We start from the raw sequence: 14888 nt of genomic DNA on the forward strand, positions 1-14888 counted from the left end.
CCACAACATCCAGAGCCTTGAGGAACTCAGGGCGGATCTCATCCACCCCTGGAGCCTTGCCACCAAGGAGCTTCTTAACTACCTTAGCGACTTCAGCCTCAGTAATGGACAAGCCTATTCCCATGGCCCCAGACCCAGCCTCCTCACTGGAGAACGTGTCGGTGGGATTGAGAAGGTCCTCAAAGTATTCCTTCCACTGCCCAATGACATCTTCAGTCGAAGTCAGCAGCACTCCATCTCCACTATATACAGTGCTAGTGGCACACTGCTTTCCCCTTCTGAGTCGCCTGACGGTTTGCCAGAATCTTTTTGGAGCCGACTTAAAGTTACTTTCCAAGGCCTCACCAAACTCCTCCCATACACGGGTTTTTGCCTTGGCGACGACGACTGAAGCCGCAGATCGCTTGGCCTATCGATACCTGCCAGCTGCCTCTGGTGTCCCACAGGCCAACCATGCCCTTCAGGACTCCTTCAGCTTGACGGCATCTCTCACCGGGGTGTCCACCACCGGGTTCGAGGATTACCGCCCCGACAGGCACCAACTACCTTACGGCCACAGCTACAGTCAGCCGCTTCAACAATGGAGAAGCGGAACATGGCCCATTCTGAGTCAATGTCCCCCACCTCCCCCCGATATCTGGTCAAAGTTCTAACGGAGGTGTGAGTTGAAGATCAATCTGACAGGTTCTTCTGCCAGACGTTCCCAGCAAACCCTCACTATACGTTTGGGCTTGCCTGGTCTGACCGGCATCTTCCCCCAACACCCGATCCAACTCACCACCAGGTGGTGATCAGTTGACAGCTCAGCTCCTCTCTTTACCTGAGTGTCCAAAACACATGGCCGCAAGTCCGATGACACGACTACAAAGTCAATCATTGAACTGTGGCCTAGGGTGTCCTGGTGCCATGTGCACTTATGGACATCCTTGTGTTCAAACATGGTGTTTGTGATGGACAAACTGTGGTTTGCACAGAAGTCCAAAAACTGAACATCACTCGGGTTCAGATCAGAGAGGCCATTCCTCCCAATCACACCCCTCCAGGTCTCACTGTCATTGCCCACGTGAGCGTTGAAGTCCCCCAGTAGGACAATAGAGTCTCCAGGAGGAGCACTTTCAAGCACCTTTCCCAAGGACTCTAAGAAGGCTGGGTACTCTGAACTGCTGTTCGGTGCATAAGCACAGACCCGTTCCCCAAGGCGTAGGGAAGCTACCCTCTCGTCCACCGGAGAAAACCCCAACATACAGGCACCGAGTCGAGGGGCTATGAGAAAGCCCACACCTGCCCGCCACCTCTCACCATGGGCAACTCCAGAAAAGAATAAAGTCCAGCCGCTCTCAAGGAAATTGGACCCAGAGCCCAAGCTGTGTGTTGAGGTGAGCCCAACTATATCTAGCCGGTATCTCTCAACCTCGCGCACCAACTCAGGCTCCTTCCCTGCCAGTGAGGTAACGTTCCAAGTTCCAAAAACTAGTTTCAGCAATCGCGGATCAGAACGCCAAGGCCCACCCCTTCGGACACTGCCCGATCCACAACGCACCGAACCCCTACTACTGCCCCTCCCATTGGTGGTGGGTCGATGGGAGGGGGTCTCATGTAACTCCTTCGGGCACCATGAGTAAATGCCGGGCCACCAGACGCTCGCTGGTGAGCCCCTCCCCCAGGCCTGGCTCCAGGGTGGGGCCCCGGTAACCCTGTTCCGGGCAGGGTACACAAGTCCTGTTTTTGTGTTTTCATAGGGGTTATTATGGATCACACTTTGTCTGACCTGTCACCTAGGACCAGTTTGCCATGGGAGACCCTACCAGGAGCTTTTGCTCCAGACAACATAGCTCCTAGGATCATTCAAGCACGCAAACCACTCCACCACAATAAGGTGGTGATCCATGGAGAGGTAATTTGTATTAAGTAAAATAAAATAAAGGTTGCTGTTATAAACTGAATGTAAATCCTGTGAATAGATATTAATCAAATGAGAAAACAAATTACACCATGAAAGAATGTGTTGTGTGTGTGAAATCATCTCATCTAAATGCTGTTTTATGCTACATTAGTAGGGTCATTTGAAGTGACCTGTAAAACAGATAAATAAAGAGCTCAAAGTCCCGAGTTCAGCACTCCACTTTATAATATATGTGACCTAATTATTTAGCAGAGGACGGAAAACCTCAAACACAAAGATATAAGACTGTGGGAACATCTCACTGATCCTCTTTCTGTAGTCTGTGAGTAAAATCTGTTCAGAGGCCTGAGAACAGAGAGCAGTTAGAGACGTGTTTGTGGTCTGACTTTTATTCTAGTAAAACTGCAGTTGTGACATCAACCAAATGAGGAGCTGAAACCCAATAATATTCTTTTTAAAGTCATAATTACTGCATATTTTCTGTAAAGAAATAAAGTCATATTTATTACAAGACAGTCTTTCATTCACTACTTTTATATCCATACTGATCTTCATCTTCCAGGGTCTCCTCATGTCTTTCCTTACAATCTAAGCACAGCCATGATGCTGGGTCTCACCACTTTGGTGTCTTTGCCCCAGAGAGGTGGACTGAACTTTCCCCTGGACTCTGCACTGCAGTCAGTTCTCACGCTCAGTTCTTTCCCCTGTGGTCTAAAGACTCGTATCTTCAGGTGTTACTTATTTTTACACTCATTCACACCAAAGATGTGCAAGACACCCACTTATACCCCCCGCCCATGACAGACCCTGGTGTGTGAACTTTATTCTAGTAACAGCAGACTTTGACCCAGAGAACACAACGTTCATTATTTTCATAAACTGAAAAGCCTGAAAGTTTAACTTGTTAACTTACAATTTTGTGCATCAGTCCATGTTCCTAGTCCCCCAACTTGATACACTTTGGTCAGGTGTTCTTCTTTTTAGCCTTAGCCAGAGGTTCTCCTCCCTGGTCCTAGATTCACTCTGTCCCGCATTTTTAGTGTTTTATATTCTCCAACACACCTGATCCAACTAATCAGCTCCAACGCTCAGATCTTCCTGAGCGGAACTGTGCAGGGTAGAGGGAAATACAGGACCAGTGGCTTAAGCTATGAGTTTATATCACTCTCTCTCACTGTTTCTCCCTCTCTCTCTCTCCCTCTCTCTCTCTCTCTGTGTTTCTCTCTCTCTCTTTCTCTTTGTCTCTCTCTCCCTGTGTTTCTCTCCCTCTCTCTCTTTCTCTCTCCCTCTCTCTCTCTATTTTTCTCTCTCCCTCTTACCCTCTCTCTCTATGTTTCTCTGTTTCTCTCTCTCTCTCTCTCTCTCTCTCCCTCTCTCTCTCTCTGTTTTTCTCTCTCTCTCTCTTTCTCTCTCCCTCTCTCTCCCTCTCTCTCTCTCTGTTTCTCTCTCTATTTTTCTCTCTCCCTCTTACCCTCTCTCTCTCTCTCTCTGTGTGTGTTTCTCTCCCTCTCTCTCTGTCTTTCTCTCTTTCTCTCTCCCTCTCTCCCTCTCTCTCTCTCTCTCTCTCTGTGTTTCTCTCCCTCACTCTCTCTCTCTCTCTCTCTCTCTCTCTCTGTGTTTCTCTCTTTCTCTCTCTCTGTTTCTCTCTCTCTCTCCCTCTCTCTCTCTCTCTCTCTCTCTCTCTCTCTCTCTCTCTCTCTCTCTCTCTCTCTCTCTCTCTCTCTCTCTCTCTCTCTCTCGTGTGTGGTCTATGAGTAAAGAGGAGGAGTTCAGGTCCTTGTTCAGTCAGTCATTACTGGGGCAGCATGGAGCTCAGTCTGCTCTCCCTGATGCTCTGTGAGTAAAGATTCTCTTCATAAGATATCTTTCTCTTTTTAAGATGTGTATATAGACTCTTCTGCTTTTCAGTATAGATTTGAGAAATGAAGTCTTGTTTTTGGAGGATAGTGTATTGTGTGTAATATTTTTATTTGAGTAGCCCAAGGATCTCCATTAGAATTCTTATTCAGGATGAATGCCATGGAGTCCATATGAGTATCTTATCCAGTATACAGGGGTGTCACTGGAGGTTTATGGATGGGGGGGCTAAGCCTTTGCTAGTGAGTTTGGGGGGCTCCCCCAGGAGGATGTTTCAGTGTGTAGTGTATACACTGCACCTCATGGTACCATGTGAGGCTGATGCTTTGTGTTCTACTGCATGTGAACTCAGTGACCTGTAAATGTCTGTTCATCATGAACTTTCAGAGCAGCAACAGCAGAAAACTGATCAGAAATGGCCATTTGGTTAGGTGGGCATGCACTAACCTTTATCAGACCTGCTTCATCAGATCTTTCAGTGTCCTTCAGCTTCTTTCTCTCCTTCTCCCAGCCTGTGTTTAGTTACATGCTGTTTTTATTAACCTTAAATTTACAAGAACACAAGGATCAATGAGTCTGATTGGTCTTCTATTGAGCTGCTGCCTCTCGACTCCTCAAGACCAGTATTACCTGTTATAGGAAGCACAATACAGAGCTAATAATGGTGTGATATCGAATTGAGGTGGACTAAGAAATCTAAGTAATTAGAAACTGAACTTTTTATCTGTCATTATTGAATATCAACAAAAACTTCAAAGAGAGTAAACAGTCCTTTATCTACATCAGGGGTCTCACAGTAGCAGCTCTTGGGTCTGTCATTAGCCTGATTCATTCATCACACAGTAGCAGATACAGTGCATCTGAATTAATTAAAAAAAATTAAGAAAAAATTAAACAAATCTAAAATGTTTATCACATGTTATATGTATTTATTATACTACAATAATGTATTTATTATACTACAATACTACTAGTAATAGTACTACTACTACTACTACTGCTAATAATAATAGTAATGTATTATTATTATTATTATTATTACTAGAAGTCATAGCATTAGTGGTTGCCGTAAGTTTATTTCAGACTTTTGTTCTTCATGTTTAAATAAAATCTGTCCGTTGGCAGTTGAGAATGTAATTGACCCTTTCTGTGCCGGCTTAACTGGACAGATCAAAAATGTTTTATTTAATAATAAAAATGGATTTATGTTGTTTGGTTTATGTCCTATTGATTTTAGGTGGTGATTTTGAATACATTTTTGAGAAGACACAAAAAATAACCTCATCATCAGTTATCACTGAATAATAATTTCATTATCAAATGAAAACAGTAACAACAACATTCCGACCTGATCTGGGAATTTAGTAAACAATGAGCATCAGCAAACAAATAAGACACAGTTAATCCATCATGGAAAGTTCAATTAGATCCTCAACCAGCAGCAAACAGATGTTATTTAAAACGGTCTGTTTTATTCTGTTTAAAGGTTCTGTTAATATTCAGTAATGACAGAAAAAAACATTTCCAGTTACATCAGATGGAGGCTCTGCACTCGGCTGGTCTTAAGAATAGAGTCCACCTTACGCCAAGACAAGAGTTCAAACTTACGGTGTCAAGAGGTTCTAGAACATTGCAGAGTAATTTAACCAGAGTGCCTTGAAACTTATATCATGTTAACCTAAATAATTACCTAGAACGTTGGAGTTCAAATTGGGCATATTTATCAAGAAGATAAAAATTTCTCAGTTTTAATGTTTGAAATGTGGTCTTGTACTATTTCTGATTAAATACAGGGTTTAAGTGATTTGTACATCATTGCTTTCTGTTTTTATTTACATTTTGCACAATGTCTCAACTTTTTTGGAATCAGGGTTTAGTATCGTCCAAAGTTTGTTCACTGTAGTCATTCATGCAAGAGGTGATGTGCTTCTTTGGGAGCAGGATGATGTTTGTGGCTTTAAAGTAGGCAGGAATGTTGCACTGTACCAGGGAAAAAGGTGTCAGCTGGCTGGCACACACTTTCAGGACCAGACATGGAATACTATTTGGGCCTACTGCCTTCCAAGTTGAGACCCTCATCTGTGCTCTCCTCACCTTATCTACAGCTAGTGTGCTGGCTCTGTGGAGTGGGGCAGGGCATGGTGGTTAGCCGAGCCCAAGCAGTGATAGAACAGGAGTAGAAAGTCTTCAGGTCAGCAGGGAGGGAGGTTTCTGTGGTCACTGACTTACTGACTTTGTTCTTAAAGTGATTTCTTGGATTCTGTGCCATAAGTCTTGGGAATCTGAGCTGCCATCAAAGAAGACTACAATTTGTGTGGTGTACTTGTGTTTTGTAGCGCTGACACCAGTCTTTAGGTGGTGTCTGACAGCTTTAAGTTCTTCACTGTTCTTCACTGTCTCTGCAGACTGCAGAGTCTGTATCACTACATAAGAAACTGTGTTATATTTTGCCCAGCGTTAAGTTGAGCATCATTCATGCCCAGTTTAAGGTAAAAAATTAGAATGTGTGTCTGTGTGTGTGTGTGTGTGTGTCTTTGCATGTGTGTGTGTGTGTGTGTGTGTGTGTGTGTGTGCGTCTGTGTGTCTTTGCGTGCATGTGTGTGTGTGTGTGTGTCTTTGCGTGCGTGTACATGTGTGTGTCTTTGCGTGTGTGTGTGAGTGTGTGTGTCTTTGCGTGTGTAGGTGTGTGTGCGTGTGTGTGTGTGTGTGTGTGTGTGTGCGGGCGTGCGTGTGTGTGTGTGTGTGTGTGTGTGTGTAATAGGAGTTTATACTTCACCATAATGCAGCATGTTCACTGTTTCTCTCCTACTTTAGTGCTGGATGTGCTCGTCCACTGTGGACAAACTCAAGGTGAATCATTACATGAAGATCTACTGGATTAGTTCATTAGCTCTCATGTACACCTGCATGCACTTCTTATTCTTCACATTTAATACACAAGTAATATAACAACTAGCTATGAGAACACTGAGGTCTTGATATTGGTACTTTTTTTAGCTTTTTTATTCATGTAGCTTCAGTTATGATGTAGAAGCAGCTCTGTGATGTTTCTACTTTGTGGAAATGCTTCCTAGATTTACTGCACCCACCAGACACTACGGCAGGTTAACATAAGCTATATAAAATCAGCTTAGACTCATTCAAACTAAAACCTGACACATCAAAAGTTACTATGAATGAGTAAAAGCAGTTTATGAAAGACTGAAAGGAAACAAACTAATGAGAAAGGTACATAAAGCAGTAGTGAAGTTGTGAAAACAGCCCTTCTGTTCTGCACATATCTGACAGTGTGGTTTACTCAGTGTGTGAAGTAGATCACATATCTTCAGTATGAACCTCACTAAATCTCAATCCTGGTTAGGGCCCTGTAGACAAACATAGACAAATAGCAAAAGAACGAGTGATAAGAGAAACGTTTACATTCAAAACAAAGGCAATTTCTAATTGAAGCTAAAGTTGTCAATGCATAATAGATCAAAGACATAAAAGGATTCAGTCTGACTGAACAGAAACATTCATTCACAGAACATTCATAGAACCTGGAAACATTAAACTCATTAGTCTCCAATCATGTGATTAGGATGATAAACTACTTCTTATATTATAAAGACTAAAGCAGCTCTGCTGACTTCATCATTTCACATCAACAGAAAAGCCCAAACTGAGGGTGGAGCCTCAGAGCCCAGACACAGTTACTCTGAGCTGTGAGCTGCCACAGTCTACTGGATGGAGGATTATATGGCAGAAAAACTCTGTTGTTTTACAACAGTATCTGACCACGATCACTGAAACACTGCCTAAAGAAGGTGGAGCAGAGTTCATATGTGCAGCACACAGGGGAAACGATTTTACACCATTCAGTGATCTTGTCAAGATTACAGTAGTAGGTATGTCCTGTTTTCTTATTTCCTTGTAGACAAATGACATGATTTTAAAATGTAGTTAGTATAACAGAGAATCACAGACGACCCCGTCCCCCACAAACTCGGAGATATACTCTTGTCCAACAGTCTTGTCCCAGTAGGCCATGCCTGGTAAACCCCCACGGGGAGGCATCCAGGCGGCATCCTGATCAGGTGCCACCACAACTGACTCCTCTCAGTTTGGAGGAGTAGCGGCTCTACTCTAAACTCCTCCCGGATGACTGAGCTTCTGACCCTATCAAGCAGAGTGTAGCCCACCACCCTGCAAAGAAAGCAAATGTCTGCCGTTTGTATTTGTGATCTCATTCTTTTGGTCATTACCCACAGCTCATAGGTGAGGGCTGGGATGTAGGCTGACTGGTAAACAGAGAGCTTTGCATTTTGGCTCACCTCCCTCTCCACCACTGCAGTCCAGTACAGTGACCGCTTTACTGCTGCCACCTGTCCCAGCCTGTGGTTGATCTCAGAATTTCTCTTCCCATCACTGACGTATAAAACCCAGAGATACTTCAACTGCACCATCTGGGGTGCTTAGACCATGGACTTGGATTTGGAGGTGCTGATCCACAGACCAACCTGTTTCCTGAGGTGGTTTGACAGGCAACAGCAAGCTTTTGGTTGCAGCGATGCCTGGCGGCTTCCATAATGATAGATTTGAAGAGGTTCAGTTCAGACTCCCTGTCTCCTACCTCTTCTGGAACACGAGAAAAGCTCTCCCAGATCTTTCCGAATAGGAGCCTCTGCCAGTCATTCACAGCACACCCTCACTATTTGCTTGGGCCTATGTGGTCTTCCCTGCCATCTGACCTGACTCACCACCAGATGGTAATGGTTGACAGCTCAGCACCTCTCTTCACCTGAGCATCCAGAACATTGGTCCCAAGTCAGATGAAATTCCAAAGACAATCACTGACCTTTGAGTCAAGGAGCTCTGGTATAACGTACACTTATGAACATCCTTGTGTTTGAACTTGGTGTTCGTTATAAACAATCCATGCCTAGCATATCCCTAGAATATCCCTAGATCACACAAGCTTCTCTGCCATGGCAAGACCCCTGATCCAGGAAGGGTGGTCCCACCATATTTAATGTTATTTTAAAATAATTTCATGAATCTTCAGAGTATATATGGACCATTCTACCAAAGTAGAAAATGTTTTTAAACCTTATGTATTTACATTGATTGTTATGATCTATTTAAATTAAATATGTAAAATCTATATTTTTCATTTAAAAGATACTTTGATTTATTTTAAAATGAAAACAAGTTGAAAATGGTTTGCCTGGTTTTCAGGTCACTACAGAAACACAGTTTTAGTCCAGAGGTGCAGATTTATTTTAGGCACACTCTTACGTTTCAGAGCAGGATGTGAGGCTGCATCTCTGTCCCTCATGGCCACATAGAGAGAGCAGAAAATGTGTCCCAAAGCCTGAAATCAGTGTGTAACATTAAGAACTGTCATTACTGAAACACACATTTTCTTCAAATAAGTTTTTAATTACCTTTGTGGTTGACTCAGAAGATATGTTTGATAGTCATGTACCAGCTAGCATTTCTGACTGATGCTTAGAATTGGTTAAAATTGTCACTACAGCAAAGATTTGGTAGAATTTCAATAATGATAATAATAATAATCAATTTTATTTGTTGCACACTTTACATTTTAAGCAAATCTACAATACTGTCATAAACATTTTGTCACTGATAAAACAGCCTGAAATTCTTTGTTCTGATAAAGAAAATATAATTAAAGTATAATTTCACTTAAAGCAAAAGAATTTTAGTCTGAAGTCCAGGTCAAAATTGGATTTTCAGCACTGAATCAGTTCAGTAGAATGACGCTTAAACATTTGTTGACTTTGAACAGAGAAACCAAAAGCTACAGTGAACGTCCAGCCAGCTGGTCATGTGTTCATCAGAGAGAGAGTCACTCTGACATGTGGAATAGAAAGTGGAGATGACTGGAATTATGAATGGTATAAGAATAATAATCTTCTCAGAGATGCTCAAAGGAAGAAATATGAAATCTCTAATGTTGATCAGACTCATGCAGGTGATTATACCTGTAAGGGAACACAGTCAACAGGCCGGATCTACACACACACCAGTGCAGCTGTTACACTGACTGTATCAGGTGAGTGTGGCGACTTTCTCACTGTATTTCTATCATTAAGAGTTTAAAGTGTAGACGTGCTTTGCAACTATAAAAACATCATCCTGAACTAAACATGTCAGCAATTTTCTCTTTATTATATAAAGTTTCTCAGAAGCCTTAATGAGTTTATGTACAGTGCTGAGCCAAAGTCAGAGACCACCCTTCATTATTTAGTCTCCAGTCAAAACCATAAAACAGAAATAAAGCAGTTCTACAAGTTGGTCATTTTTCTGCACTGGAAAAAACAGAAACGTCCACACATTCCTGAGTTTTCTAGCTTTTCACTTGACAGTTACAGATCATTTAGAAAATCATGATAAAAGATCTTCTCATGGTCTGCACTAATTAACCAACTGCAAAAGTCTCATCTCCCTTTATTATTGTTTCTATGTCCATCAAACTTTCAGCTCAGGCTGCTTTATAACAGACTAGAAATTTCAGTAGTTCAGTATTTTTACAGGAGGTCTTTCAGGGGTCTTTAAAGAAGCAGTACAAAGAATGGCCTGTTAGTGTGCTTTAATATTTATCTTTACACACAATATTTTAATGATGAATGTGAGCACTGAACAGTCCTGTTTAATTAATAACTGTCAGCAGCCGAGTTATCACAATCTGTCCAGTTAGTTAACTGACCTTCATATTGCTTTATAACCGTCTTTCTCCTCAAACGTCATATTAAAGTGATTTTTAGCAAATACAGTAATCTGGATCAGGTTCAGCATAATTCTGTCTGTTAATGGTTTTAACACTGAGCTGTGAGTGAATCTCCCACAGTGTTTAAGCCAAAACCTTTTCAGCTTCACTGAAATTGAACAAAACTCTTAAACATACCGTATTTTCCAACATAGCAGGTTACATTATGTAAGCCTAGCCTTAAAAACTAGGAATATCGGAAATCATACCAGTATCAGCAGGTATTCACTTAAAAAATCCTATATAGGCAATGGAACAGGATTGGACAGATATTTCAAAACAATATTGTTTGTTGTGGTTGGTTAGTGTAGTGGGTAACTCCTCTGCCTTCTACACTGTAGACTGGGGTTCAATCCGTGACCAGGGTAAGCACCCTACACTATACCAATAAGCGTCCTTGGGCAAGACTCCTAACACCACCTTGGCCTACCTGTGTACAATGATCAAATTGTAAGTCGCTCTGGATAAGAGCGTCAGATAAATGTAATGTAATGTAAGCTTCATGAATGATATAAAAACGACACCAACATCCAGATCATTAGGACACGTTTGTCAGGCATTATCTGTTCCTCAGTTACACTTTTCCATAATTTCTTGGCCTAATAACACTTTTCTTTTGATCTTCACACTGTTTCCTCTGTAATGATGACTGAAACAGAAGTGTGAAGGTACCATGTGTGGATGACCTTAATAAATTACATTTTCCAAATTATGATGATAAATTTGTTGCATTAGAAACATTTCAGTCTTGATGGAGACGTTTATTCTCATGTGTCTCATCATGAGTAACTCAACTATCTGTTTTACCTTAAACATTAAACCAACGAGAAAGTTCCATCTCTAAATAACATGAAGCTGAAAGTCTAAATTCTATCAGCTGAACTTTGTTCTTCATCAGCAGTAAAAGTCAAACCTACAATCACCTCAAACCCTGAAGGAGCTGCACTGACAGGAAACACAGTGACTCTGTACTGTAAACTCCATCAGTCTGCTGGATGGACGTTTTACTGGTCCAAACACACACAGAGCTCTGAGAAGGAGACCATCACCAACGTCTACACCATCAGCTCAGTTCGTCTCTCTGATGGAGGTCAGTACTGGTGCAGAGCTGGCAGAGGAAACCCAGTCTACTACACACACTACAGTGATGCACTCTGGGTAAACGTTACTGGTGAGTAGGAGATTTTCACTCAGTGAAATTTTATAGTCTGAGGGTTCTTTGCTTCAGATCTGTACAAATGTTTCTAGACATCCTTCCTTAATGTCTGAAAGTGTGTAAGAGTCAAAAAGCTGTTACTGATAAAAACATGAACAAAAAAGAAGAAAGTTTGCAGTTTTTGTGGAGGATCAGTGCAGATTTGGGTTGGTGGATTAAAGGCTTCATAAAAACAAGAAGTTCAAACAAATTTAATTCATCATGCAACCCCCTCAGCAGGAGGTTCACTAGACGTTTATGGATGGGGGGGCTAAGCCTGATGTGGGGAGGCATGGTCCCCCAGGAGCATTTTTAATGCCCCCAAAATGTCTGTTCATGATGAACTTTAATAGGAGGAACAGCCAGGAACTGTATGATAACTGGTTATTTGGTCAAAGTTTCACACAGTAGATTTGCCTCTTTGTAATTTATATTAAGCACAAAGTTATTATGACTAAAATAGTTTATCCACTTACAACAGATCAAACTTAATAAAGAAGTAAAGCATGATCTCTGACCTTTGCACAGTACTGTCTATTAAATGATGAGCAAAATTAAAATTTTAATCTCAAAACTTCGGCTCTCATTTTAATAACAGTGTTGAACTGTGATTTACTTACAGGCAGCACTAAAGCTGTGGTGTCCATAAAGCCTGATAAGCAGGTGTTTAAAGGAGAGACGGTCACTCTGAGATGTGACATGCAGGCAGGAGGAGACACTGAGTGGACTTACCGCTGGTATAAAGATGACCGTCTGTCCTCAAACAGAAGAACACAGGAGTTCACAGTCAGCTCTGTTACAGAGTCTAACGGTGGTAAATACACCAGCAGAAGAGACAGAACACATGACTTTCAGAGCTCAGAGATCAGTGATGCTGTTACCCTGACTGTGTCTGGTGAGTCTGTGGGTTTGTTTTAATATTCTCATTAATTCTACTGTATGTAATGATCTCATCACTGTGTAGAAACTTGATTTAGTCTATGATATTCTCCATGTTCTCTCTGTCAGATGTAGCTCAGGCAGTATTGAGTGTGTCTGCACAGAGCTGGCTGACTGAAGGAGAGTCAGTGACTCTAAGCTGTGAGGTTACAGGCTCCTCTACAGGCTGGACATTCAGCTGGTACAGAGCTGCTCTCTACAGACAAGGCTTAGAGCAAATAAGAGACGTTCATGACAAAGTTCTGTATCATGTAGAGCTCCTGTCAGACAGCAGAAGAGAAGTTGGAGGCTCCTACACTCTCAGTCCTGCTGCTCTAAATCTCACAGGAGTTTATGTGTGTAGAGCAGAGAGAGGAGAACCAGCCTATCAGACACAGTACAGCACTGCGCAGACACTGTGGATCACTGGTGAGGAAATATAGAAGTGAATTTTTATATATATACTTACACTTAAGAACATATCCAGCATCATGCTCCATGTGTATCTTGTGTGCATGTTCAGGTTCATCTCCTCCAGCCTCTCTGATCATCAGTCCCAGCAGAACTCAACACTTTAGTGCTGGCTCTCTCTCACTGAGCTGTGAGGGACAGAGTGACTCTACTGGATGGAGAGTGAGGCGATACACACACAGTGGGGAGGTGTCAGATTGTTCATCAGTTACAGGATCTACATGCAGCATCAGCTCCCTCCACACATCCCTCACTGGAGTTTACTGGTGTCAGTCTGAGTCTGGAGGAGGAAGTGATCCTCTCAACATCACAGTGCACAGTCAGTCTCTGTTACTCTTACCAATAACAGGGGTTCAATAAAGAGGGCTACTGTATTTCTAAAGCTATTTAATGCTGAATTAATTACTTAAATTTAAATACTTTTCTTACTAGAAACACTTCAGTGTAGCATTCGTTTTAATGCTTGTCAAATGCCTTTATTATGTCTTAACAAGCCAGTAGCTGGTTGCTGGCTGCTCATTACTAATTTATTGAGCAATAACTAAAATTAATTAGGATTTTAATTTGTGAGTTATACATCATTAAGTATCACTGGTTATCCACTAGCTTAGCTTTAGCTTTCCAGACTGAAAACATCTTTTTACTCAAGAACACAAACTCACAGAGCAAACTAATCAAAGTGTTATTTGACTTGTAACTTTGTTTAAGCAATTTTCAGTCTAAGAAATTCCAAAAATTGTTATGTGCACAATCAATACAGAGTAATGGGTCAATTTGAAATGCACTTATTAATGAACTCCATAATAAAATACCTAATTGGTGATGTTGCATCAGTTTTCACTGCTTCTTTAAAAACTCTTTTAGCCTAAGAAGTTGTTACTTCACTCTGTATCACTTTCTCTCTCCTACAGATGGTGATGTGATTCTGGACATTCCTGTCCATCCTGTGTCTGAGGGAGATTCTCTGACTCTCCGCTGTTTATTTCGCTCCACAAAGCCCTCAAACCTCACAGCTGATTTCTATAAAGATGGATCACTGCTCCAGACCCAGACGACAGGAGAGATGATCATCCGTACTGTCTCAAAGTCAGATGAAGGTCTCTACCACTGTAAACACCCAGAGAGAGGAGAGTCACCACAGAGCTGGCTCTCAGTCAGAGGTCTGCTGCTTTAACAGAAAATATCTAATCATTATAATTTAGATTTTAATAAGAATGCCCTCAGCAGCCATTTCTATTCTACATTACAGTGATTATACTGTGTGTGTGTATCATGTTTGTCAGGTTCAGGAGCTCCAGTCTCAGCGCTCAGTCTGCTCAGTAGTTTAATGGCAGTCTCTCCATATTTGCTGGTGACCATCGTGCTGGGGGTCAAATACTACAGAGCTCGAGGTAAAAACTCAGTCTTTTTGTGTTTCTTCAAAGTGTTAGTAGTGTTTGTTTTTTGCTGCTATATAAAATCTGATAAAAGACTAATGTGGATTGTTCATCATTACGTTTTTCACAGCTAAACCTGATGAGCAGAGCAGAACATAAGCAATGATGGAAGCTGAAACATCTTGAGTGCTGAATGCCAGGTTTGTATATTAGAGTTACACTGATTAGAGACTAATAAGAAAAGACTAAGAAGTGCTTTACATAGACATCATTTCCTAAATACTTCAGGGCAACTGAAATGCTAACTTCTGCTCATCCTTCTTAGTTAATGTTCATTACATTTATCAAATAAAATGCTGCCGTGATGGTGCTGAATAATGAGGAGAGTTGAATGTG

General features: G+C 41.7%; 1 protein-coding gene across 1 annotated transcript; it reads left to right on the forward strand.

Moving 5' to 3' along the window:
• The first annotated feature begins 3708 nt into the window (after positions 1-3708).
• LOC108416897 (basement membrane-specific heparan sulfate proteoglycan core protein-like) lies at positions 3709-14591 on the forward strand. Its single transcript, XM_037536017.1, has 9 exons — positions 3709-3739; positions 9765-9818; positions 11431-11703; positions 12350-12622; positions 12736-13074; positions 13169-13435; positions 14028-14276; positions 14400-14507; positions 14587-14591. Exons 1-9 carry the CDS (start codon positions 3709-3711, stop codon positions 14589-14591), a joined length of 1599 nt encoding a protein of 532 aa, XP_037391914.1.
• The last annotated feature ends 297 nt before the right edge of the window (positions 14592-14888 follow it).

This window comes from Pygocentrus nattereri, chromosome 29 (assembly GCF_015220715.1).
Source record: "Pygocentrus nattereri isolate fPygNat1 chromosome 29, fPygNat1.pri, whole genome shotgun sequence".
In the NCBI taxonomy this organism is placed as follows: Eukaryota; Metazoa; Chordata; class Actinopteri; order Characiformes; family Serrasalmidae; genus Pygocentrus; species Pygocentrus nattereri.